Here is a 27,668-nt window from a genome sequence, read left to right as displayed (position 1 = left end):
ATAAAATATTATATTACTATTATATTACAGTACATAATATCTTATCATGATATGTTGCAACAATTATTCATCATATATTATAATATTATAAATTTAATATCATGATATTATATTTGTTGCCAAACATATGTAGTATCAATGTTAGGATATTTAAATATCTCAATCATATTGTTTATGATATGTTATATTAAAACTAAACTTTGATTATCATATTACACTATAATTTATCTAAAATGATTGAAAAGATAAACTAAAAATAATATATCAATATATGATATTTTATAGTGGAATAGATTAGTAACATATGATAATAAAATAATATATTAATAATAAGTTTACATATATAATAGCCTATTATGTAATGATATTATATACATATATATATATATTATATTACAATAATTTTTAAATATTATTATGATAATATAATATGAGATGGATTATAATTTTTTTGGAAAAAAAATCTATTTCTCTCAATATCAAAATAAATAATAGAACATTCAAGTTCGAAAATCGATATTATTAATAATACCATAAAAAATGTCTAGCAATTAAAATTATATATTTTGGTGGTATCACATGGATACAAAAATGAACAATTTTTCTTGTATTGGTATGTCACGTTTGATCATGATCTAGATATACTAATATATATATATATATAAATTGAAAATAAATAAATTTTAATACTTAAATTGTAACTAAATATAGTCTCATATCATTTTGGTTATTTAAGTTTGCATCCAATTGGTGCATAAGTTAGAGTATTAAAATATATAATTTTTTATTTCTAAGTGTTTTAGTGATATATCATGAGTATGAATTTTTGATTTGGATGCCTCATTACTTCTGAATAAAAGGATAGATATCCTCTTTGGAGAGGAGCATAGTCAGAGCTGCAACCAAACCTGGTTGGATTGATGGTGGGCAGAATCTAAATGCAATCCATTTTTGGATCTAAGTTAAAAAAAATCCAAATCTAACATAATTTCATAAGAATTAACAAAAATAAAAAAAAAATAATAGTAGTATATGAAGACTGAAGAGTAATAACTTAAGTTTGGATTATTCTGGACCGTCCGTTAATCCAAGAAGGACGAAAAACTTTTTTAAAGCCTTCTAACCCTGACAGGCACACGTCTATCGGACGCCACCTACTCTCTGTCCTCTGGTCCCCCTTCTCCCGGACCGCTCCATGGCCTCTTCTTCTCTCCTCTCCTCTCCGCCGCCGGCGCCGCTGTGTCCGCCACTTCCCCGCGGCGCCCCCACCCTCCTCTCCGCCGCTAATAGGCAGCCTTTACTATATTCAACGCGCCCTCCGCCGCTCGCCAGGGCTAATGTGAGCTCTCTCTCCTCTCCTCCTCTCTCTCTCTCTCTCTCTCTCTCTTTCTTTATCGGCCATTAAGGATGAAAATGAGAGATTTTTAAAAGAAACCTGCAAAAAAGTAGCCCCTAAAAGGACACCCCAGCCTCTGGAAATCCAGCTAGGGAGTGGAGTGGTTCCACCCTGAGAGTGGTGTCCTTTTGGGGTTCCCCTTTGGGTGCATGAGCTATCTTCAATGGAAAAAGATACAACCCGCCAAAAAAATCTCGCCGATCTGGTAAAAGAAGTTATCTGTAACCCGAAAAAAAGTCTCTCCTTGTGGAAAGAAACAGCAAGCATGAATAGATTAGACTGACAGACTTTGTCAAAATTTACCGTCTTTTTTGGAAAAAAAACATCATATGCACAAGGTTATCTTTCTTTCTAAAATTGACAGGTTTTTGTGGATTGGAAAAATAATGGTTCCATTCTTTTTTAGATTCAGACTAGACTCCACTGTGGGGATGCTAATGCCAGTGCTTGCAATATGAGGTTTTTGAGGGCTGGTGGCTGTAAATTATTGGTCGGTTTAAGCTCCAGCAACCGAGAGAGGGGAGAGGCTCTGCGAGCAGTGGGAGGAAGCAATCTTGATGAAGGACAAGAGGAGGGTAGTGATGAAGATGTTGAGGATATTACCGATGATGCACTTCGGGCTACAATCAGAAAGAGCAAGAAGGTCTTGGCAGTGCAGCGGAAACTACTTCAGCAGGTCTTGTTTCAAACCTATGGCTTTCCCCCAAAAAAATCTGTAGCTAAAGTTCTGCATAGCTTTGATATCGAGATGAATTAAGAATTCTCTTCAACATGCGATTGTTTTGCTTGGAAATCTGGATTTTGATATTTGCTGTGTACCATGATGCCACAGGGCTCATGATTGCGGTTGCCCAGATCCTGCCCATTCGAAATTTTATTATATAAATTAAGATGGAGCAAACCATGACTATGACTATAATTCCCTATTAGTTGTGACTTAATCCTAGGAAGAAATTCTTTTTGACAAGCGAGTTAAATTTTCAAAGATCTTAAAAAATGGTTAAACTAATGGTTTCCTGGGATACCTGACTCAAATTAATAACTAGTGAAGTCAAGGAATCTTGGATGTAGTCAATATAATGTCAACACTCAAGGAAATCAACTTAAAACCTGCCATAACTTGTTTTTTGTCAATTTTTAAGACTTCTTTGATAATGCTCATTGAAACTGACGATCAAATTTGTAAAGCTAATACATAACTGCTAAAACCTATGCAACATAAAAGCATAGTCAAGTAAGATCAGGACATGATGAATAGGGAGGATGCCAATAGTGATGGACTTAAGAAAGCACCTAACAGCAGTGGATGAAAAAATTGAGACACTAGATATATGATAAATTCTTAAGAAAATTCCACCAATTTAATAAAACTATATGTACCTTGATATCTAGAATTGCCTATTGTCACTTAGCTTCTTCAAAAAACATATCTGATCATTCATTATCTTGTCATAGAAGTCTCTCACACCTGAGTTTCATTAATATAAACAAAAATGGCACGCAGAAACTCAATATAACTTATTTTCCATTTATGAAATAATGCTAATTTTTTTATCCAAATAAAGTTCTTAATTCCTTATTGATATCACCACATTATTTTTATCAGTTAAATCTGAATTTTTTTTCTCCCTACAGAAATCTGAAATTATTTATTTTCTTTGTTTCATATTGCATTAGTTGCAACCTCTCTTGCATTTTAAATCTTATCTTTTGTTCTTTATCACAACGTGAGAGTGTCAAATTTGTGATAGATATCAATCTCCTCTATATGGTGCAGATTGTAGAAAGAAGGGAACTTGTTTCATCTATAAAGGATAGTGTTGTTAACACAGAACAGGAGCCAGTTTCTAATAGTTGGAGCAATAATTCTTTATCAGATGCAGATGTTGGTGGTTCTTTCTCAAATCTCAATATAGATTCGACTGGAGCAGAGCGTCATAGAACATACAACAGTAACAACACTGGGAGTTCTGCAGACAGCTTCACCCAATCAGCTGAAGTTGGTAGAAGTGAAAGTCAACCTACTACCTCTAGTGAAGAATCATTTTATGTGGAGGAGGAACCCAAAGATGGTTTGGAAGTTCTTGGATTATTAAACGAAGTTGATTTGGAAATACCTCAGTCTGAAATTATGGCACCAGTTCTCCCTGAGGCCTCTGAATCTTCTAATGTAAAAGACGAGAAGCACGAGGATCTGGCGGAAGCAAAGGTAGTTGGTTTAAGTGAAGAACAAGAGGTGGCACCTGACGAAGAATACTTGGATTCTCCTCCTTTGGCTGGGGCAAATGTCATGAATGTCATAGTAGCAGCTGCAGAATGTGCTCCTTGGTCCAAAACAGGCATTTACATTTCACTTTAACTTGATGAATTCGTCAATCTTTTGGTATTGTATGCGACTTTCTTGATTGGACGTCTTTATTCTGTTTTGTAGTCTTCTTTTGTTGTTAAGTCATTTTGTCTAGAAAAATTCATACTTCTCTATCTGTACTAATGATTATTGACAATTTTGTAAAGGTGGGCTTGGTGATGTTGTTGGGGCTCTACCAAAGGCTTTGGCTCGGAGAGGACATCGTGTTATGGTAAATATTGCTATCATCTATTATCTCTTCATTTCAAAATTTTGAAGGTATAATGCAAAAATCTTTCCTTGACTATCCTTTAGTCCAATATTGATAGCTATCTCAGAAATTGATGAATCTGAACAGCAAGTTCAGAATAATGCTAACTTGGACGTCTGGATACTTGAAGTAACTGGATCTGCTGGTCTTGTGCTTTTCGCTGCTAAAGCTTGTTCTGAAGATTGAATAGCTTATTGATTATGTTAACATTTTTGGACAATTAATGAACTATGTATTGCCTTACAGGTAGTGGCACCAAGGTATGGGAACTATGCTGAAGCCCAAGAAGTAGGAGTACGGAAAAGGTACAAGGTTGATGGGCAGGTAGACAGCTGTGTCATTGTGATGTTGTAGTCAAACTCCCGCATATCTTTTATTTATATTTCTCTAATATCTTATTATACAGGACATGGAGGTAACCTATTTTCATGCCTACATTGATGGTGTGGATTTTGTTTTTCTAGATAGCCCTGTTTTTCGTCACATTGGAAATGATATTTATGTGGGAAAAAGAACGGTAAATCCTAATCCATCCTTTTTTATGATCCTTTAAGATGTTCACCCATGTTCCTTTACCAAATGTTATTTTGAAATGCACATGCTGTATTAAACTGCGTTAACCAATTGTCATCCCAAAAATTATCTCTATTTATATATTGAATGCAGGACATTTTGAAACGGATGGTTCTATTCTGCAAGGCAGCTGTGGAGGTATTTTCCTAGTCTTTGGAAGGTCATCATCAGTCATCATATTCCATGAAATATCTAATATGCTTGCAGATGATAATGGTGACAAAATTCAGTGAAGCTCAAACATCAAGGATATTGTGAAGCAATTGTATGTAAAATTGTTTAAAAAAACTAAAGTCCAAGTAAAGGGTTTGAAACGTGCATTCAGAAAAAAAAGGTTCCTGTAAACGTTTCTTACTATTAATTATCCACTTATGTTAGACTTTATGTGTTCTAGAAGTCAGAGCAAGACTTAGCCATTGATGAGACATTCTTAATGATGCTTCCTTGGAGATATGGTTAAGATTGCATAGCTTAAAGGGTAAGGATCAAGAATAAGATTTTTACCCGTTATGGAGTTGTATTCTTAGGATAATCCTCCTGAAGCTAGTAATCTCTCTCTCTCTATCTCTGTGTTTCTGTGAACATGATAAAAATGTCTCCTCCAGGTTTAAACACAGAATCTGTCCTAAGTGCATGCTCAAAGGAGAGTGGGCTTAATGACAACCAATGGAACCTAAGGTTAAGGATCTAAAAGGATTTTTACCCATTATCCCTTATAGAGTTGTATTCTTAGGATAATCCTCATGAAGCTAGTAATCTCTCTCTATGTGTGTGTGTATATATATATATATATCTGTGTTTGTGTGGACATGGTTGGAATGCCACATCCAGGGTTAAACCTAGGGTCTCTCCCAAGTGTGTGTTTAAAGGAAAGGGGTGCCTAATGACAACCAATGGAACCAAATCCTGTTGGCATGCACTAGTGTTCTTAAGGAAAGCATGGATACACCAATGTCCTAAAAATTATTTTTTAGTTACCTTTAAGTATGATTCTTTAGTTACCTTTAAATATGCATGTAAAACAATTGAATAACATTGAATTGAATCAATATTCCTAAAAATTATTGTTTCCTTCATAGGTTAGGCTAGTACTTCGCGTTGAATTTTAAATATATTCCAAATTGATGTTTTTCAAAACATGTTTCTCTCTCTGTTATACTTGCTAATATTCATACAATATAGAAACCAAACTTTTATCTTCCATGCCTTATGTCAGGAGCCTTGATGCTTGAGTGTTGAATTGGAAGGCTTGTTCTGACCTGTTAGAATGGATTCAGTGTTTATACCTATCCATCTGAACACCATGGAATAAACATTTTTTCCATTTTTGTTCTAGCATTTTCCCCTTGGTCTAACCATCAATCAGTCTCACTGGTTTTATTCTTTGCTCCCCAAGCTATCAGTCTGGTTTTATTTGTCATTAACTATACTAAGACACAAAAATTTACAAATTTCAAATTCTAACTAGCAAGACCCTTTAAAACAACCATACTATGAAGACTTGTGCAGGCATGTGTATATTCCTATATTGGTTGTGCGTTGGGGAGGTCTTGGATACCTATATAGAACCAAGAAACCCAAAATATGCCTTCTAGCTTGCTTTTGGGATGAAGTCCTAGGTTGTTGCAAAAGATATCAGAGCAGATTCATTCCATGGCCCATATTGGCTAGGGATCACTGCAGCATAGGCTCTTCTGGGGCTGACCATGAACCGATCGTGGTGCGCGGTTGTGCTTGAGATGTGATTGTATTTGATATTGGATCATTATCTTGAGCTTAAATAGTGTGAGGACCTATGCAGGTGTGTGTTAGATCCTACATCAGTTGTGCATTGAGGAGATTTTGGATACTTATATAGGGCCAAGGAACCTAATAATACAAGTTGGCTGCCTTTTTGGGGAATGTCCTTGGTTTTCGCACTTACCTTGCTCATAGTTTGAGTAATGGAGTTCGGATTTTTTTTTTTTTTTGCTTTTGTTTGACCTTTCTAGTTCATTGGTCATCCTTCTCGCAAGTTCTTAACTCATCTTTCTCCCAAGGAACCAAATAATACCTTTTGCGACTTTTGTTTTGTCACCTTGTCGATGGTTGCTAACTATTTGATGAAACATGGGTCTTTATTACTCATTTACTCATTATTCATCAAATGGCAATTTTCTTTACAAATTGATTGCATCCATAATTTGTTCCTTATAAACAAAATAATTGTTATGTCTTTCCAGGGGTTTTATATTATTACCATCTATCTTTCTTTTCTCATCAAATATGTAAATTGCATTGGTCTACTAGTTGACAATCATTTTTTGTGAATGCTTCTGTTTAGCAAGGTTTGAAATTTTGGCTGAAATTGATCCATTTCGGCCTTCAGCCGAGTTTCAACTGTTTCGGCTGATATTGGTCAAAACTGATTTTTTTTAATAGGTATATTTGTCAAACATTTTCTAATATTTTCCTAGAATTTATTAACTTATTCAATATCACATTTAACTAAGGATCTAATGATCTAATTTAGATTATTTTTTGGCTAAATTTTGTCGTTAATATGGGCAAGATGCAATCTTATAGTGTCTTTACTAGTTATAAAGTATTATATGTTTCTATGCTTCTTTTTCTATTTAAATGGGTTTTTCTTTATCACCTTTTAGAATAAATTGATATTAAAATGAATACGTGAAATAAAATAAGTTTTTATTCGGGTGGATCTTAATCTTTCTTAAATAGATTGTTAATATGGATCATAATGAAACATGCTCGCATGAGTTATTAAAATAAAATAAAATGATAAATGCTTAGAAAAAGTTTAATCAAATGCAAAAATTAGAGAACATATAGAACTTATAAACAAAAGAGAAAAGTGTAGGAAAATTATGAAATTTAGGGAAAGTGTAAGATGCTTATGAAATCAGCTAAAAGTATTAACTAATGCATTAGGCTTTAAAGCAGTCCAGTTTCAACCTGAAAGTACCCAAACTACTCAATAGATGAGCCTGAAGGACTCGAAACACAATGAAATAATATGATAAATTGCATTTTTTTTAATTTTTTCTATTTTTTTGGATTTTTTCCTGACTATTTTGACTGAAACTCTCAAACTTGGAGCAGATCTGCTAAAACCACCAAAACTGCCAAAACCAAAACTCTGCCTAGAGGACGGAAACCGAGTTTTAAAACCTTGTTCTTTAGGATGCTGGTAGTCTAAAATATGGGATATGGATCATTTAATCTTTTTAATTGTTAATTTGTCATCTGAAAAAGATAAACTATTTGTTTCAGGTTTGTTTTCTTGTTCCATGTGGTGGTGTCTGCTATGGAGATGGAAATCTGGTTTTCGTTGCAAATGATTGGCACACTGCACTGTTACCTGTTTATCTGAAGGCATACTACCGTGACCATGGATTGATGATTTATGCCCGATCTGTTCTGGTGATACACAACATAGCATACCAGGTATGTCTCCTAATCCTCAATGGTTTTCATCATCAAATTAAACTTTGTATTGTTTCTGGAATTGTTGTGTTTTATTATTCATGAGCATGGTCATCTCTTCATCTGAAGCCATTAAAACAGCTCTTAAAACATAGTCTTGCCAATCGAGCCAACAACTCTAACTGAACAAGGTAAGAAAAAATAATTAATGCAAAAAAAAGCCAATAATGTGATGATTGTATTTCAATAGTCCACTAAGTTCTGCATAGGAAAATAAAAAGTTAGATTTCACAGAATATACATTGAATTCATGGAGATAGTTGTATCAGTCACCTAACTAAACCGAGGAGCCTAACTAGCATACCCTCCCACAAAATGGATAATGAAGACAAAGAGGATGTGTTAAAGTTTCACCACAATAATTACTAACTATGCCATTATAGAAATTGTTTATTTATAACTCTCTTATAAATGGCATTAAATTTGTGGGTGCCTTATCCATGACCCCTTTAGAAGAATACCTGGTTAACATTTTAGCTGATCAAGTCACTTAAATCAACCTAGATCCACCTTTAAAGAAAAGAAAAAAGACATCAGTTCTTTTCACCTGTCCCAGAAAGAATCTGCTGGTCAAGTACCCGCCAAATTCACCTCATATCAGGCCCTTATATCCATTCTTTATTCTGCCAAACTTAAAGTGATATATGTTGAAAAATCTGGAGGCCTTAGACCCCAGCTCACCCCTTTGATCTCTAAAATATAGGATTATGGTCAGAATGGCCTCATAAGGCCAGCCTGGTTGGTCAAAAGGAAGTGCAGCTCTTACTCATCAATGGAAAGAAATTATCTATAGTAGACATCCTAGGAACCCATCAGAAATTATACGAATCCATCAGAATATTCCTAAAACACGTAATGAACTCTCAATAAAGGGAAGAAGCAGTGAATAACCAATCATAGTCAGACGTGCTTTATGCTAACAGATGGGGCTTTCAAAGATTGAAGCACCCCACAATGTGGAGCATGAACTCTTCACTGCCAGCTGCCTAGTTCAGCAGCATAGCACAAAGAATACCAAAACAAGTATTTCCTATGTCATCTAGGTGCCTGCTCAGATTTCAAAAGTGTTCCATCAGAAGTCATCCAATCAAAGGATCATCTTTCTTCATTTTTGGGGAAGACCCAGTGGGTTTACTAGTACTGATGTTTTACCACTAATGTTGTTTCCTTAGTGTTTTGGATAGTCTTTCTGCAATTTGAGCCTTACAACTTCTTTTTAATTCTTCTTCTTCCTCTCCTCATTCCTTCTCTTTTTCCTTGTGTCACAATCAACAATCACATGCACCTTTTGCTTTGATTCTCTTACAACACTCTTTGACTTAGTTCTTATGACAGTTTCATATGGACACCCTACAGTTGTACACATTTTTAGGGCCTATTTGGATATTCTTACAGAATTGGGCTGAAAATCCTATAGGAATCGGGCTTGTTCGTCGATCTAGCTTCTATTTTTACGAACTTGTCCAAACCCAATCCAGATCCTAGCCTTCGGGCTGCAGGAAGAAAAATAAAGACCTATGGAGGTCTTTTTTTTTTCTTTCCAGAGGGATTTGGGCTGGATAGAGTTTGGTTGATAAAGAGCCGTGCTTAAATGGATGGCCCAATACACGAATCCTAAGGGAGTTTGCCTTTTTTTTTTCCTTGTAGATAAAACATCTATATATCCTTAAAATGCGAGGTTCATTTTGGTCATCGAATTGTCATCTAATTTAGACATTGAGTGGAAATCATTTTATCCAAACAAAAATCTCATCTGTTTTGTTAACCAGTCCGTCCATTGGAAGAAAATCTGTCTTACCTAATGATCTGTCAGAATATTTAACGTTCTCATTCTTTTGTTAGTTAAACATCAGAATAGCTATATGAGGGTAAACTTGCCACCTATGGAAACGTTCTGACCTAGCTGCTTGGTCCAACATGATAGGAACAGATCAGTCTTTTATCAGCATCGGTTCATGGATATAGAAATAATATTACGTAAGTAGGATTCCCAAAAAAATACTTTTAAAGTTGTTTCCATAAGAGACCAGTGATATAACAGTATTTGTAAAATCATGCTATGGATGCTCGAAATGCAAGCCACCACAAATAAATAACAAAAATTTGATCGTTGTCATTATGATAGTTAATATGTTTTCTGGCGTCCCGTGTGTTGCTTCTTAGTTGTTCTATGTATTATTCTCTTTATTATTGCAGTAATACATAAAAATTACCAAAGAATTATTATAGCTAACAGAACATCTAAATTAGAAGCTTTAAGATAGGTTTTAATTGTTAAAATGTTAATTAAATTTCTCCCCAAATATATGAAGTTAATTCTGATTTCTTATCCAGGGCCGTGGTCCAGAAGATGACTTCGTCTTTGTTGATTTGCCCAGTAACTACATGGACCTTTTTAAGCTATGTGATCCTGTTGGAGGTGACCATTTCAATATTTTTGCTGCTGGCTTAAAAACTGCTGACAGGGTGGTTACTGTTAGCCATGGTTATTCTTGGGAGCTGAAAACACCAGAAGGTGGTTGGGGTTTGCATGGGATCATTAATGAGCTTGACTGGAAATTCCAGGGCATTGTAAATGGGATCGATACAAAAGATTGGAACCCTAAATCTGATGTACACCTAAAATCTGATGGTTACACCAACTACTCGCTCGAAACTCTTCAGAGTGGCAAGGCCCAATGTAAGGCTGCTCTACAGCAAGAGCTTGGCCTGCCAGTCCGCGACAATATTCCTGTCCTTGCTTTCATTGGGAGGTTGGACCATCAGAAAGGTGTTGATCTCATTGCGGAGGCCATGCATTGGATTGTTGGTCAGGATGTGCAGTTGGTATTGCTGGGCACCGGAAGACCAGACCTCGAAGAGATGCTGAAGAATTTCCAGAGGCAGCACGGTGACAATGTTAGAGGATGGGTTGGGTTTTCTGTGAAGATGGCACACCGTATCACAGCAGGTGCTGATGTCCTACTGATGCCATCAAGGTTCGAGCCTTGTGGTCTGAACCAGCTCTATGCCATGATGTATGGGACAGTCCCTGTGGTTCATGCGGTTGGTGGCCTTAGGGATACTGTACATCAATTTGATCCTTATGGGGAGACAGGGCTTGGGTGGGCCTTTGAGAGGGCCGAGGCAAATCGACTGATCGATGCACTGGGAAATTGTTTAAGGACATACAGAACTTATAAGAGCAGTTGGGAGGGGCTTCAGAAGCGAGGGATGATGCAAGATCTCAGTTGGGATAATGCTGCTCATCGTTATGAGGAAATACTTGTTGCTGCCAAGTATCAATGGTGATCCAACAAAGCATGTTCTCTCTGGTTCTCGGCCTATCAGTCTGCAACTATCTGCCACTGATTCAGATGTTATAGGGATGCCACCAGGCAGTAGCACAGTTGCAGGTTGGCCATCTTTTTGGCCTCTCTTTTCTTTCATTACGAGCAAGGGGGAATTCACGACCTGAGTAGATGTCCGATAATTTATTTCTTCAAGTTTTTTTTTTTTGGGTAAAAGGCAATTCTCTGTAATTTTGACTGTTAAATTGTCTGAAGATTGTAAAAACCCTTGGTTGAACCATGCGTGGACTTGATGGTGGATCTATATTTTCTCAGTAAAACTTGCATTAAACTGTTTGAAACTTTGAGCTGTATATGCTGAGCAGAATCTTCTCTTCTATTTGCATACATGAAAGTTTTTACCTGCGATATGTTTCCACATTCTCTCACTCTCCAACAAGGGAAACTGGGTTGTTTGTTATGGGAAAGTTTGCTGGTGGTATTCCTTTTCTGCTTCTGTGGAACCTGTACATTGGAGTTACCATCTTGGCTATTAGCTTTTAGGAGCTAAACCAACTTACACCTTAATTTTATGGCAAATGTAATCGCCCTTTTGATGGAGGTTCATGAAAGCCATGTATAATGCCAGTTGGTGGTTTTGCATGCATTTATGCATTGTGAATTTTGCATAAAAAAAATCTACTAATTATTTATTTTTCCACAAAAGATTAGATTTATAATTTTTGTGGCATGAGCCATCTATGTGTCTAAACAAATATGTACCTGATTTTTAAAATTATGTTTCGAGTATGTAGTAAATATGTGCATCGCCTGACACATGTATGAGTACCAAGATCTCTCCTCGCACATGATCAATGTGGAACTAAACGTATACCTGCATGGGTCTTAACTGGATCAAACTCCATTAGATTCTATTTAAAACGCCATTTCATAGTCAACGTGAGGCATCTACTGTGTGACCTTAAAGCCTTGGTCTTCATAGAAGACATCTCTTGTTTGTGGCACTTTTTGGTGCTTGCGCCATTGATTATTGATGACTTAGTTTCCTTATTTTATGAAAAAGTTGTTATTTTTTTTACTTGTGACGAATATTACCATTAAAATAATTAGATATATTAGGTATACTTTTGGATTGATTGGCACATCTTGTTTGGATTTTACTGTCGATAGAGCTAAGAATTTTCTTTGTAAACTTCCTTGTATGAATGTTCAATTTGATATGTATATTCATATTATAGAGGGAGGGCGAACAAACTTGATAATATTTTTGTCATTGCCCTATCATAAGATGGAAATGTGATATTATCGTTACCTCATCATTGGCTTGAAATATGGCACTAATGTTGCCCCATCAGGACTGGAAACATAATTGTGAATGGCCCAAACCTAAAGGTAATTAAAAATACTTCAAATGTACTCCTAAAATGTATGATAGGCATGGTTTATGTGTTAGTCTTATTAATATAAATTGCTTTATCTTAGGCTGGAAATGTGGTGCTATCATTGCCAAGGTACGCGGTACCGATTGTACCGATGTACCGGTGGGCATCGATACCGGTACGGTACCGAACCAAACCGAGCCGAACTGGTACGGTACCGATGAGGCTAAAAGCCAAAAAAAATTTGGAGCCGGTACGGACTGGTCGGTTCGGTCCGGTACCGGATCGCTACGGACTAGTACCGAATCGGTACGCATCGGTACCGGATCGGTATGCGTCAGTATGCATTGGTACCGGTCGGTACAGGCCGGTACACATCGGTACCGGTCGGTACGGTTCGGTACCGAAATTTGTAGCTGTACCGTACCGGTAGGGTCCGATACCGGTATGTACCGGCCAATACCGACCCGTACCGACCGGTACGGCAGACCATGATCATTGCTTTATCATAAGCTAAAAGTATGGTATTATCATTGCTCCACCATAGTCTAGAATCATAACCATGGTTAGCTCGAACTCGAATTCAATTTAAATTAACTTTCTAAATTGATGTATGATGAATTGGATTCCTAACAACAAATTATAAATGTGAATGAATAGTTTAATGAATGGATGGAATTATTAATTTACTTTCTTGATTATACTATTTATTGTCCTTTGAATTGAAAGATAGAAGAATTCAAATTCTACTTTTTCAATGTGCATTTCAGAATGATTATATCTTTATCTCTATACTTGTTCTTAGACAATTTTTTTATCTAGTATTTAATATATATTTGTGAGTGAAGGGATTTTTACTAAGCTTTTAGCTCATACCATTCTTTTATTTCTCTTTTCAGAACCATGGGATGCTTAAAACTTAGTGATTTCAGGGTAATGAGTGAGAGGTGGAATAGTTAGAGATTGAAACTTGTAGTTGGACATTTATATTATTTGTTAATACTACAAATAATTTATTTAGCTTAAGAATAATAAAGATAAATTATGTATTATTCAACCTTATTAATATTCTGTATTATTTTCCAGGCCCCACATATTCTCTGAGTTACGCCTACAAAATTTGCAGCCATGTCTTGTGCCTAGATCAAGTTTTGGGACTAGGGGCATGAAAAGTTTGGTATCAAATAGCAGACCCGACCATAGCCCATGTGGAATGGAAACTTAGTATATTTAATATGCATTCTTGAAATGAACGGGTGGGTTAGGGCTCTGGACTAGCCATGTTATTGTGGATTGCCATTCATAAGCTAGAGGGTGACATTATCGATTATTTAAAGACCCATGTGACCATGTTTTTAGTCCTACATTGATTGGCGCAGTCGGGGTAGGTTGCTGAATTTTTTTGTGGATGATAGCTAAATCTCTCTCTTTTTTCCGCAATTGAATGCTAGGGTTTATGCTTATTGGATATGGGGAGGAAGAGGATTAGGGCTAGGTTTCAGACTTGAAACTTAGGAGGATTGTGTTTTGAAGGGTTTAGGGCTATGGCGTGATGAATGTTGGCGTATGGCTGCTGGATTTGTGTACTGCAGAATTTCAGAATCCCCATTGGAAAAAGACTCTTATATGGCACGAGATTATGGGAGAATTAAGAGTTACAAATTAATTAGAAACTCTCTAGATCTGATGGCATGATGATGGGTGATTATGAACCGAAGGAATCAAATGATTGGGGAGTGTAAAAAAAAATCTACGGTTCAAAGGCTATTCTATGGTGCGGTTGAAATTGCAGCAGAATTCTTCCAATGAAATTTCCTAATGAGATGACTTGGTTATGTGATATGAGACGTGTTATGAAGGGTCTATGGCCTATGTTTGTGATCTGAAACTTATTGAATTTTCTGATGGAGGCGGATGAATACAACGATGAGAGTATGGCAGCAATGACAAGTAACAATGGTAATGGAAATAATTAGGAACTATGATAACTATGGGTTGAATGTAAGAGTCTCACTTATATTCAAAACCCAAGAGGTTTCTTGGCGTCTCACTTAGAAAGAAGTAGGGTCCCTTGGCGTCTCACCAACGGGGAAAAATAGAAGCCTCTCGCCTTTTCAAACTCAAGCAATTGCAAGCCAAAAGATTTTTCCCTTTATTCAATTGTTTCACCTCCTTAAATAGATGAGGCGTGGGCTTACATGGAACTCTTTTAGACCAGATCAAACTCTAATAATTAAAGCTACGTGACACTCCTAAACAACCAAGGATTTAACCCAAATAGACTCCTCGTGCCATGGACTTCACATGTGGAGGATTAAGGGATATCTCATACGGATTGGACTAGGTCAAGGGTGCCACATGGTGGATTAATCTTCTTTAGACTAAGTGAAAGCAAATTCTCAATCCTAATCCTTCCACATGTGGAGACACTTGGCACTTGGATAACCTTTGACCAAGTCAAGGATTGCTTCCTCATGGCGTGTGGAAATCCACTTGGCTTTGACCCATTCAACCTATGGCGTGGACCCTAGAATGATGCCACTTGGCATTCCAATACAAGGATTCAATTAGGTGCCACTTAGCAACCAATTACATGAACTCAATAGAAAATTCAAATCAAAATTACAACTCAATTTAAGACTCAATCTAGGACCCAATGTGAGAAATCAAACCAAACCCTAACTAGAGGATCCAATCCTCACATACAAAGACTCAAAATAACTTGACGCCTAATGTTGGACTCATGACTCAAAAAGGAAATAGATTCAATTCAATGTGATTTGGCACTCCATGGTTAGCCTCTATTTCCATGCTCGCCCCATGATTCAATTAGGCTCATGAAGGGCTCATGCTCTTGATTGGCTCGATTAGCCTAAAGGATGAAGACTCGATCTCCACACGCGCCCCATGAATCAATTGGGCTCAATATAATTGGAACTCCTTGAACCTCATGTAATTTGAGTCCCTTTTAAGGAAGGAACTTAATCATCTTACACGCTTTCAGCTTGGGCTCGTGCTCCTGCATCAATTCTCCCATGCTGAGAAGAACTCGACTCCATCGAGTTTGGGCTGAGTTGAAGATTCCTAGCCTAAGTAAAATTGGTCTACTGCATGGGCGTCAGTTGCTTGGCACGGGATGCATGACTCGGCTAGACGGGATGCGTGACTCGAATGAACTAAGACGTGAGTTCAGTGCGGGCTGACTACGATGCCAAACCGTTGCACACTCTGATATGGGTGCACACACTTGGCATGGGATGACCTCCTCTGAAATTTCAAATCCGATTTCCTCACGGATCGTTGCTGAAATTGGCTCTTCTTTGGCCACTAGCAGATCTCAATTTTCTGCATCAATGGGTTCTTCAGTGGCCATCTACTGATCCGAATTTTCTACTGCAGAAACTTCGGATTGCTTGATTTTTACTGCTGCAGAATTTTCAATTTGCTGTGTTCCTGCTGCTGCTGAGTTTTCAGAACCCTCTTCCTTGGCGATCGATGCAAACATGGTCCCGAATTCATAATTGATCTCTGCTGAATTTTCTAAACTATCTTTCTTGGGCAATTCTTGTAAAGTTACATCAGGAAAATCAGTAAAAATAGGTTCAAATTTAGATAAGTTCACCTCTAAAATTTTATCTTCCACGTTGGTTTCCTCCTTGTCCTCATTCTCAACAAGTATAGGGAGAACTTCAGGGAAAAGGTAAGGGACCTCGGTGGCAGGGACATCATCAGACGATGCTGTTGAATTCTCAAATCAGCATCAAGATCTTCTTCTTCGTACACCTCGGTTCCTTCATTTACTCTGCTTCTTTCAATATCAGTGGGCTGAGGAGGAACATCAGAAGGCTCTATGATCTCATCCTTCTCATATACCAACGCGAAATATTGGTCTTTGGTGGAGCAAACGATGATAGAATGGCCTCGACTGCCTTACTTGTAGCAATCCGTAGGGTCCTTTCCTTGCGGCATGAATTGGGGCATAGGTCCTTTGCCCCTTTCATTCATTGGTCCTTACCTTTTTTTTTTCTTTTTTTTTTCTTTTTAATTTACCTGAGAAAATCATCTTTGAATTCTTCATGGAAATTGTATCCATGAAGAAGACATTCTAAGAGGTTGCATCTCTGAGTCCACTCAAGTTGTCGTCCTCATCAGTTGCATCATCCAACTTAGATATTGCTGTAGCAGCATCATCATCTGCATCAACCCAGAACTTCACCCTTGTCACTTTGTCGAATTCGAAATGGACATCACCTTCACAGAAAGATTCTACCGACCCTGCCATATGCCTCAGGACACAACAATAATAAGACTGGATTTAGCCTGTATTCCGACCCCACAAGGTCAGCTCGGCAAGACTGGATTGTTGGCCCTCATTTCAACCCTCACAAACTCTTGAATATTTCCAAAGCAGGCACTGAAGAGAATTGGGAATTGGTGGTAGATATCTCAATTACTAGAGGAAGAAAGTATAATAACTACAACATTTTCAAGTGGTGTTTCAGTTTTCCTATACTAATCCAAATATTAGTGCTTATATTAGCATGCCAAAATCATTACTCCCTGAGCTGGATTAGAACAATAATAGCTGCTCGTAATATAGCATGGAATCTTATTGCCACATAGGAGCAAATTGGACCAAATACACAAATATTTAATATGAATTTCGACCTTTTCGTAGGCATACAAGATGCTAGATCACACGATTCATTAAGTAGATCCTGTAAACAACATAACACGAGATTTGGAGAAAAAGAAGACACAAGGTTTCTTGGATCATCATTTTCCAGAAAGAATGCATTCCAGTATTACAACACAATACACGCAGTTTCATCTACTCAAAATATGGCACTAAAACCCAAATCAATACAGGGGGGGGAATTAATAAGAGGAAAAGAAAAAAGAAAAAGAAAAAAAAGTTACATAGCTAAACATACATATTTATGCAAGGCAATCAACAACAATGAGGGATAACTGCACTCATCTTGCAGCCACCAGCACCGGGGATCTGAGCTATAGGCCAAATGACATGCTGAAAATATCCTTCAATAATTCCCTTCGGGAGTGACAGTTTTCTGCCACACCAAATTATCTAGCTTATGCAGCAACAGCTGGATCCTGTGTTGTTAAAGACAGAAATATATAAATATATGAGAGAGAGAGAGAACAGTGGTAGTTAACACGAAAACGCTATTAGAAATACATCGCATAAACTGCGCAAAGATCTAATAGTCCTATTTGGTCTTTGACAACAATGCACCGTATCAACTTTTCACTACAGAGCACTTGGCCAGTTCTCATATCCAAACAATCGATGATAACTGTCTGGTTTAGAATCAAAATACACAATGGTACAAGGAGATGCATACTTAAACCACAATTAGTGATCAGGTAAGAAAAGATAAAATCTATTAAAGACATTTTCCAGATCAAGAAGAAGAGACTACAGGACCCAAGGAGAACCAACCTGAATGAATACCATTAACACAGGATAATTGCTAATTGTTACATCTAGCATGGAAGTAATGCATGAAAAAAACATGTACACATTACAAAACAATTTAACTGTAAGATAGTAAGAAAAAGGAGATAAATCCGCATTTTGGAAGAAAGTAGAATTTATAGGCTGTAACATGCCGGCCACAAATTGGAACACATGCTTTCCTTTTCAGGAAAAGACTGCTCGACATAATTGAACTGTGAAGGCCAGCAAGTAAAATGAGACTCCATTTTAAATGGGTGAACTTTTGATACACAATTAAGAGGTTACAATGCAGTAAACAATCTTTTACCAATTTCTTTTGGTTTGTAAAATAGAAAATTAATGATTCAATAATAAAATTAAAAAAAAAACATATTGCATTAACTGCAATGCTGTGCATACAGACAAACCATTTCATAAATCCACAAATATTCATCATATGCTTGTGGCATGGGCAATGGCTTAATATACCTGTGGTATAAACAGCAAAACCAGCAAATATAACCTCAAAGCATTCATGTTACCAAGTCCTTTATAAAGATGCACTTGCTCACTAGGACATTCAGGCACTTTTGATAGATCTATGATGTAAAATGTATTCAACAATGAGTTTTAGAGGCAATTACATCAGCAAAATCAGGCCACATAGTGACTGTTAAGAAGATCAATTATAAATAGCGTAGTTTGCCGGCTTTCCGAAATTACAACAGTGCTGCCAGAAAGTTTTGGAGTCAAGTCACAGATTTTCTTCAGGTCATTATTTCCTTTGCAGGAGGAGGTCACCATAAGTCAGTAACTAATTGTGAACAGATCGGTGTTGAAATCCAATAGAATTGGGATCCTAAAATTAGATATTCTTTTATTACCCCAGATTGAAAAGTGTTCCCCTTTATAACTTGAGTGGAAGTGGGATCTGAAAGTCTATTAAAGGAAGGAGGTATAAGGGCCGCAATGAGGAGAAAACTTCTATCAAGAAAATATCCTTTTAAGCTTCTCTTCACTGTCCATCAAAGGGGAAAAGGACAAGCTCTTGTGAATTCATGGGACCCCATTTCTGAGCCATGTCGTGAACTCAAAGACATCATGATCTTATCCGTTCTATCGACAGTGATCTTGTTTCCATGTTCTTCCCTTCATAAATTCAGAATAAGAGAATCTGTTCATCTGTGAATCGCAAATATCATGATCTTATCAGTTCTATTGAAAATGATCTTGTGTCCACGTCTTCACTGCATGAATCTAGAATAAGAGAATTTGTACATCTATGAAGCATGGTACTTCCCAAGAGTAGCCAATGCCATTGCTCATAAATACCAAAACACTGACAAAAGCCATGTATGGATCAATAAGTGTTAGATAAGTATCAATTTGTTCTTCAAAAATCATTAGTAGAAAATGCTGCATAAATAAGAATCAGTCGTGTCTCAAAATACTTTTAGGTATGGCTGAAAAACGGATTGGATACTGGTATATTCATATTTGTATCCATCTTTTTTTACAAATACGATTATGATACGGATATTAAATGGATATCAAAATTAGTATCCATATTTGTTCTGAAAGGATATAGATACATGTCGGATATTGGTTATATCTATAATTTTTTATCCATATAAGGATATAAGTCGGATATTATTCAGATATAAATTGGATTTTAGTGGAATTCAATGATCAAAATTAGCATTAATTATATAATCATAAGGACGGGAACAAAATTTACTATGCAGATCGCACGAGACGCATAATTAACTATCGATCTAAGGCATATTTATTATACCTGCATCGAGACTGACTTGGTCGTTCAGGTCATTAGTTCGATCGAGTTTGTATTAAAATATTAAAAATCAAAAATTATTTAAAATAAAATGTTATATAAAAATATTAATATTTTTTTACATCAAATACTATCATTACTCTTAGTTATATCATAAATAAAATAATCATGAATTATATATTTATCAAAATTTAGTAAGACAAGTCATATATAAATGTAGGAACACATAGAAGTTATTAATATTTTAAATATTTTTAACAGTAAAGCTTTGAATAAATTGATATTTTAAATATTTTATTATAACTATCATATTATTATATAATATATTATATAATAACCAATATATTTATTTAATATTATTCTATTATAATTTTTATTTTATTTACAATTTTATTTTTTATCTTTTATTATATTACTATAAATATAAGTATATGTATATATCTTTACAATTGAATTAATTTAATTGAATAATAAATATTTTCATATTGAATAAATACTTGGATTAATTTCATACTAAATAAATAATTTGAATCAATATTAAAATATTAACCAATTTGTTGATTAATTTGACTTCACATGTGCATCTCCCATGATAATGATTGTTGAAAGAGAAATCAAAGTCTTTTGAATTTTTCTCATGATTAGGTAATATTGTATAGAATAAAACAAAGCAAATCCTACTTTTATTTTTTATCAAAGAGAAAAGGTTTATTTTTATAAAAATAATGATCAAAACATAAAATATTGTACATCAAATTGTTATTTAATCACATGAATTCATACGAATAAGTTAAATAAACTATCGATATGAAGTAGAAAGCATTTGTAGCTTGGTGATTAAGCACTTAGACATATGAATCAAAGGTCAATGGTTCAAATCCTAGGACTTGTGGTTTATTTTAGAGAATTCTTACCGGATATTCGGATCTCAATCTGGCACAATTTATAAGCTAACATCCAAATTCGGATCTGGATTTGATCAGATACTAGAATTGTTATCCGAATCTGAACCAAATCGGATTTGGAAACAGATACAATAGGATTATATCCAAGCCACTTTCAGCCATACTTTTGGGAGTTTTCACATTACAAGTCAGATCAAGTCGAGCACATTCAACACCCAAACCTACATTCAATTAAGGTATATAGAACTTTTTCTAACTCTCATCCTTGTATGCCCCTTAAACTAGAGACTCGGAGATAGAAATAGAAGGGGACCTACAATTATATGTCAGTAATTAGCTATGGAATGGTTTTTTTCAATCACTTATAGACTTTGGTAGACCCTTTTTGGTCATCTTTAAATCATTTTGAAAATTTCGTTATTAGCTTTGTTAAATGAATTTCTACCACTTGTGGAGAAACCTTATCTTAATCAACAAGCTAATTAATTCTAAATATGGATCTGCTTCATTGCTTGAGGTATGGTCCATCAGAGTACATGGATGCTGCACCATTGACTCTAGACATGACATCAACCTACTAATCAATGTCAATTGATGGTCAAAATAACTTCAAACAAGTGCTTACCATGAGACCTAGAAGCGAATTGCCAACTTGTTGGCTATGCCCTTAAGATCATGCAAGAGTCCGCTAGAATTGGATTTGCAAAGTATTGATATATTTCTAAGATACATTTGAAAAAAAATATTCTTATATGTTAAAGAGTTGTAGTTTGTATTTTAGAATATAGGTTTTGTAACTGCAATTGGGCTTCACCTTTCCTTCAAAAGACTATTTAAAAAAGTAAGACTTATTGATTCTACAATGACAAAAGCATCAAAAACTACTAGATGGCTTGACCTGAAGTTCATGATGATGAAGTAGCATGGTTTGGCTTTTTATGTGAGAGTCAATCATTTATAGGCTTCTGTAATCTGTCTGCGAGGCAGTTCTTGCTCTTTGACAAATTCACAGAACATCAAGTTACTATTCTTTGTAACTTGAGCTATTCACAATTAATACTGGTTTGTCTTAAAAGGAAAAGATAACAATCTTCTGTCAATATGCAATATTGAAGACTTCAGGTTTTTGAATCTCAAAAAAACATCTGCAAGTTCTGCAAGTGTAACTCAAGCATTATCATCTATAAATTATTATCTCACCTTTGCAGTTAAATTTGAGACTGCCAGCTGGAACTTCTCTCTTGTTTTTGTACTCGCAACATGGCCAGCCTTTGCCACCTTGCCGAAAGCACCATTTAACCAAGCTGTTCCAGCAGTTACATACCTATACATCCAAATCACACCAGATCAGCAATTGACCGTGCGATCCACGCTGAGGAGTTTTGTTCATTGTGCATTTATGGATAAAAGTGCAACAAGAGGAGCTAGAAAACAACAGATACGAGAATATGGTATAGCAATTCAGACCAAAAGAAAATTGTCATAGTCCACCAAGATAATTTTAGTGAAGCCCACAACAAAATATTAATAATATCAGGCAGATAAATCACTTTCCAGATGAAAAATTGCTTGCAATATGAAGCAAACAATTCAACAAAATCAAGCTTACTCAATTGGCAAACAAATCAACACAGATTAATAACCATTTCTACCTGACCATTGGAAGATTCACCATAAAAAGCCTCAAATCAAGATTGCTGGTAAATTAACCGGGGGAAACAAGACATAAACAGGATGCAGGAAATAGGTACCAGAAATAATTCACAGATAAGCAAAGAAAATGATTGCTTAAAACATGAGTGAAACTTGTGGAAAATGTATGGGAACCACAGCAAACCACAAAAGAAACCAACCAGAAAGTGGTTTCTTAGTAATTTTAAGATGCACGATAAGTTTTTCTAGCAGCCTTTTGCACTTATTTGGGTTCCCTGAGCATTTCTTGCAGGCATTTCCACTCTGGACAGACCTAACAGGATCTGTTTGCCAAGGACTCTCGTTAACTGCACATAAGACAGCCTTGAACACCATGCTAATTTTCAGTCTGTTCTCCTCATAGAAAAATACCTGAGTTAGCAGACTGGCCATTCCCCTTCTTTCAGCACTTTATTTTAAATTATTCCGCGACATGGTTCAAATGTTTCTTTATGAGGGAATAATAAAGTACCTGCTAGTTTTGACAGCTGTGCCAGTATCATTCAACTTTTGCTCTGCTACAGTTAAGGCGGCCATTGTTTTATCAGACACATGCAGCTTTTGATCCACAGATTTCACTTTCTCATTCACAACTGAGAATCCAACTGTTATTTTCTCTGAAAGGCCAACCCGCCTATCAAAGGAAATCACCTTTGCTGATGCACTGGCCGTCAACCGATGCTTCTCATCAAATGCTTTAGCTTTAGTCAAAGCATCTTGTCTGATTGCTGAACCCTTTGCTAGCATATTTGTCACAACATCATGAGCTTTACCGACATAGATCCGTCCACCAGTAGGACTACTATTAGTCTGCATAGAAGAGAAAGGTCATTATTTTCCTCCAACCAAAAGATCATGAGTACAGAAAGTAACCTATACAACGTTGCAGGGTTTGAGTAAAAATTATACTGGAGTTTACAGACACCTCAACAGTTGCTGCACCATTTCCAACAGAAGCTGCACTTGTCATCTCATTAACCATAACTTGCTGCATGAATTCCAATAAAGATCATATAACCAGTCAAACAACTAAAGTAATTTAGCCGGAAAATTGAATATCATAAAAGTAGGTATTTATTATACCTCCTCGACTCTAGGGACATAATTTTCAGCAGGACTTACACTCACAATCTGATCTACTATCGTAGCTCCCTGCAAAAGACAATGAGAATGTAAATATCACTTTGAAGAAAACAATCAAGCCCTTAAATGACATTATTCTGAAGGCAGTTCCAACCATCAATTAGGAAATATCTTTAGTCAATTGAATATACTAGCGTGCAAGAAAACTGATAAAGTATCACTAATCAACACTTTGATTATAACACACAATCCAAAGAAACTATAAAAAATCATGCTGGATAATGCAATTCAATTAAATAGTGATTTCTATTCCACTTGTTTAACACCCGCTGACATAATCAAATAGAACAGTTAGTGGGGTTCAGAAACTATGAAGTCATCTGTGTAGAGGCAGCCTCATAGCGGATAATGAAATTCAATTAAATAGTGATTTCTATTCCACTTGTTTAACACCTGCTGACATAATCAAATAAAACAATTAGTGGGGTTCAGAAACCATGAAGTCATCTGTATAGAGGTAGCCTCATAGTGGACAATGAAATTTGATTAAATAGTAATTTCTATTCCACTTGTTTAACACCTGCTGATATAATCAAATAAAACAATTAGTGGGGTTTAGAAACCATGAAGTCATCTGCATAGAGGTAGTCTCATAGTTCAAGAGCCAGAAAAAATTAAATACAGAGAAATGGTGCTCACAGCCTATTGCCCTGCAGTTCTTAGTTATCTCAAAGGGATGAGAGACACCTCATGTCAATACAGTGCCACCTATATCAGTACAAATCACCTTGGATTTCCTCCACATTCAGGAAGACTATAAAACAGGTAACATGATAAGCTTCTTCTAACTATCATTTCCCAGAAGGTGTATTCCCTCACCATATATCTTCTCTAACAAATGTTCTTTGATCTTCCTTCTCATAAGGAAACAGATTCCCATGTCAGAGCCCTCTTTGCTTTCCATAGCATGCCCCCAAATTGAGATACCAAGAAGGAAATGAGCACCAAACATTCCCACTCCCTACAATCTATGCAATTTTTTCTAAAGATAATATTTTGCCAAAAATCTACTCAATCATTACCAAGCTTTCATGACCATTTATCAGGCAGCACATCATAGACCTCATGTACTCTTCATACCGTCATTACACTTTCCGTTTCTTTTCTCGAAGTTAAAATATATAGCTTGCAATCTACAAAATAATGATGCTGAATTCAAAAAGACAGCAGATAAACTCATAGTAGCATGGACTCATACATTCGATGCCTCCAATTCTGCACAAATACATTTTTTATATATTTAAACAAATGTAGAAAGCCCACATCTGCAAGGCATTTTCCTACATATACTGATAACACTATCACCGACTCGTTTTCTGAAGGTCTATTGTTAGCTTCATGAGAACACTCAAAATTTTTGAGGAAAATGTTAAGCCAATTATTTTATTTTGAGAAAACACTCTCAATAACACCAGGCATTTCCTCCAGGCCCATCAAACACTTCAGATGCAATACATAACCAACAACAAACATAACTCCATGATGACAACCATAGCAACAGCAGAACAAAAACTAAATACAAGACAGCAGTCGCATACGAAAATGCAACACAAATGTATCAAAAAATGCAGTTAAAAGTTTACAGATTACAAAAGGGATGCAATCATATGGTTCACAACAAGTTGTCAGAATATCGAACTTTTACTCCTCATTAATGTGCCATACCACCAAAAAGAATCTTCATGAGCTTTCCTTCCGTTTATTCAAAAAAATAAATAAATAAATAATATAACAAGATTAGACATTAATGGGAACAAGTAAATCAATAAAAAGAGTGAAATTACCGATAGCAGCAATGCGATCTCGAGCGCCTTCGGATCTTTGAACGTAACGAACGCAATCCTCCGACTCCCAGCATCACTGCTCCAATTAAAACCCACAACGTTAGAAGAATCCTAATTCATGACAAGGCATCTAAACCTTAACCATAATCAAACACAAAAACTAGCCCAATCCCCACTTGCATCCAGACACCCAACAAAAAATTTTCCAAAACAGAGGAGAAAAAATAAAAGAAAGAAAGAAAAAAGAGCTAAAGAATCTGACCACCAGATCTCGACGTGATCGATGTCGCCGGAAAAGGAGAAGAACTCCCGAATCTCCCTCTCCCCGGCCAGATCTGAGATATTCCCGACCTGAACCGTCCTCGTCTGCGCAAAATATCACCAAAAATCCATAGCAAGAACGAAAAATTCCTCAAAAAATGTATCAAAGAGAGGCACAGATCAAACGAAAATCTATAAAAAAAATCACAAAATTTCAGGGATTGTTCGCTGCTTCTCACCTGCATCCCTCTTTCAAAGAAACTCAAAGAAAAGCGAAAAAAGTCTTTTATTAGGGTTCGTTTCGATCTCCGCCTAACAGTCTCTCTCTTCCACTCCGTGAAGCGCTATATGAAGAGGAAGGGGGAAGGAACAGCGAACTAAGAGGCCCTCAATGTTTGATTATATATCGGAAACACCCCTGCCCTTTTGGATGAGAAACATCCTTAAGGGGTATCAATGTAATTTATGACAAATTCTAGGGTGGTTATATAAATGAGCAATCGGATCCTTTGCTTCGCGATGGCGACTTAGCTGACCTGTAAGCTTGTCCCACCGGCAATGTCCATGCCTTTCGTATGCAAAAAGAGATGGAAAAATATGGTCCCTCAGATTTAATTTCAACGGTAATGATCAGATAACTCCGATGGGTCCCACTTGATTTAATCTGAGCTGTTCGGTGAAGTCAATTACCTGAGCGTGAAGAGTACTCACATTCCATCCTACGTCAGTACATGACATGGAAACCTGCGGCGGCTTTGTAAATATTTTTGTATTTTTTAGTAACAGTAGCGGCACCATTTTGACGCACACAATCCCACACCCACTCTCACTTTGGTGGAGCCACCTTCCAATTTTGAAAACCATTACATCTCATTATGATCGGAAAAATAATGTCTATTATTTGCTCAGATGTATGTTTTTTTGGATATACGATACTAACTATTGTAAAAGAAAATAACAAAGAATTGTAAAAACTAATGGTATCTTTTTGTTCATATCGCATTCTTTACCTGATAAATGATTAGCTTTTGTAGCTTACGAGTATAATTGAATTGAAAAACATAAATCAGGTTCTGTATTCTTGTTACATATAACAATAAAAGCTGTTAACTACAGCTGTTAATTAGTTATTTACATAGATAACAAAATATGATACCACCAGGCACCAAGGCTGCTACAGGGGTTGGTATGATAATAAGAACTTTTAAAACTTAGGTGGCAGGGCATGATGAGCTGCAGCATTTTGTTTTACTTGTATTGCTGTAAAGCAAGACAAAATACAAAGTTAATATATGTATAAAATATCTCCTCCAAAAAATTGAAAAAAATGATGTACAGTTGGTAGATGTCATCAATATTGAATTAAAATTTCTCTACTTCTCCTCCTCCTTGTCCCATCATCTCGTTCGATCAAACAATTTTCTTTTTTATAGAAAAAACAAAAAAAAAAGAAACAAGCTATACAATGCCTTGCTGTTGGTGCGGATCTCCAGCAATCCCTTCTAGCCAAGAAATAATTAATTAACGTTGGTGGTTGCCTTGATGCGGTTCTTGACCCTTTTGTACACATGTTTCTGTGTCCCGCGAGTAAGTTTTTGTGGTGTGAGTTCCGCACCAAACTTTTGATGAAATAGATTCTCAAATCTGAGGTGTGCTGACTAGCGTGTATGCCTGACTTGACCCAAAAAGTTTTCAGATTTCTAATTTGCATGAAAATGAATTTTTCTCAAAAATCAAATAAGAATTCTTTATTTTTCAATGCGTTTGTCCAATAAGAATTCTACTTTTAGTTGGCATAAACTAAGCAGCACCTCAATGGTCACAGCCCCTCCCCTCCTGGGTGGAGGTTTACGGTTGAACTCCTCTTTGCTATATTTCCAAATACAGG

General features: G+C 36.1%; 2 protein-coding genes across 3 annotated transcripts; one reads left to right on the top strand and one right to left on the bottom strand.

Annotated features, from left to right (window-relative positions):
- The first annotated feature begins 1,141 nt into the window (after window positions 1-1,141).
- LOC103707191 (granule-bound starch synthase 2, chloroplastic/amyloplastic-like) lies at window positions 1,142-11,730 on the top strand. Of its 2 annotated transcripts, none has more exons than XM_008791603.4 (9): window positions 1,142-1,339; window positions 1,809-2,072; window positions 3,174-3,735; window positions 3,911-3,975; window positions 4,261-4,338; window positions 4,421-4,531; window positions 4,681-4,725; window positions 7,861-8,034; window positions 10,408-11,730. In XM_008791603.4, exons 1-9 carry the CDS (start codon window positions 1,196-1,198, stop codon window positions 11,362-11,364), a joined length of 2,400 nt encoding a protein of 799 aa, XP_008789825.2. In that variant the 5' UTR covers window positions 1,142-1,195; the 3' UTR covers window positions 11,365-11,730. The 2 variants fall into 2 exon arrangements, with proteins under 2 accessions (XP_008789825.2, XP_008789818.2); XM_008791596.4 differs by having other exon boundaries at window positions 1,803-2,072.
- Window positions 11,731-17,488: 5,758 nt separating this feature from the next.
- Window positions 17,489-26,134, bottom strand: LOC103707183 (binding partner of ACD11 1). The gene is made up of 8 exons (XM_008791586.4): window positions 26,020-26,134; window positions 25,782-25,885; window positions 25,520-25,595; window positions 23,676-23,744; window positions 23,518-23,580; window positions 23,065-23,402; window positions 22,101-22,224; window positions 17,489-17,857 (listed from the first exon to the last, which is right to left on the bottom strand). The coding sequence occupies exons 1-8, from the start codon at window positions 26,023-26,025 to the stop codon at window positions 17,837-17,839; spliced, it is 801 nt and encodes a 266-aa protein (XP_008789808.1). The 5' UTR covers window positions 26,026-26,134; the 3' UTR covers window positions 17,489-17,836.
- Between the last annotated feature and the right edge of the window lie 1,534 nt (window positions 26,135-27,668).

The sequence above is a fragment of the Phoenix dactylifera genome, chromosome 8 (assembly GCF_009389715.1).
Source record: "Phoenix dactylifera cultivar Barhee BC4 chromosome 8, palm_55x_up_171113_PBpolish2nd_filt_p, whole genome shotgun sequence".
NCBI lineage: Eukaryota > Viridiplantae > Streptophyta > Magnoliopsida > Arecales > Arecaceae > Phoenix > Phoenix dactylifera.
Note: the sequence above shows the minus strand (reverse complement) of the source record. Positions and strands in the feature narration are given on the sequence as shown.

Bases quoted from the DNA above. Each gene is read 5' to 3' on its own strand.
- LOC103707183 (XM_008791586.4), bottom strand. The intron at 23,745-25,519 runs GTAATTTCACTC...TGTCTTTTGCAG, and splicing joins AGATCGCATTGCTGCTATCG to GGAGCTACGATAGTAGATCA. The intron at 22,225-23,064 runs GTACTTTATTAT...TTGGATGTATAG, and splicing joins ACAGCTGTCAAAACTAGCAG to GTATGTAACTGCTGGAACAG.
- LOC103707191 (XM_008791596.4), top strand. From the start codon at position 1,196: ATGGCCTCTTCTTCTCTCCTCTCCTCTCCGCCGCCGGCGCCGCTGTGT. The intron at 3,976-4,260 runs GTAAATATTGCT...ATTGCCTTACAG, and splicing joins GGAGAGGACATCGTGTTATG to GTAGTGGCACCAAGGTATGG. The intron at 4,532-4,680 runs GTAAATCCTAAT...TATTGAATGCAG, and splicing joins TTTATGTGGGAAAAAGAACG to GACATTTTGAAACGGATGGT.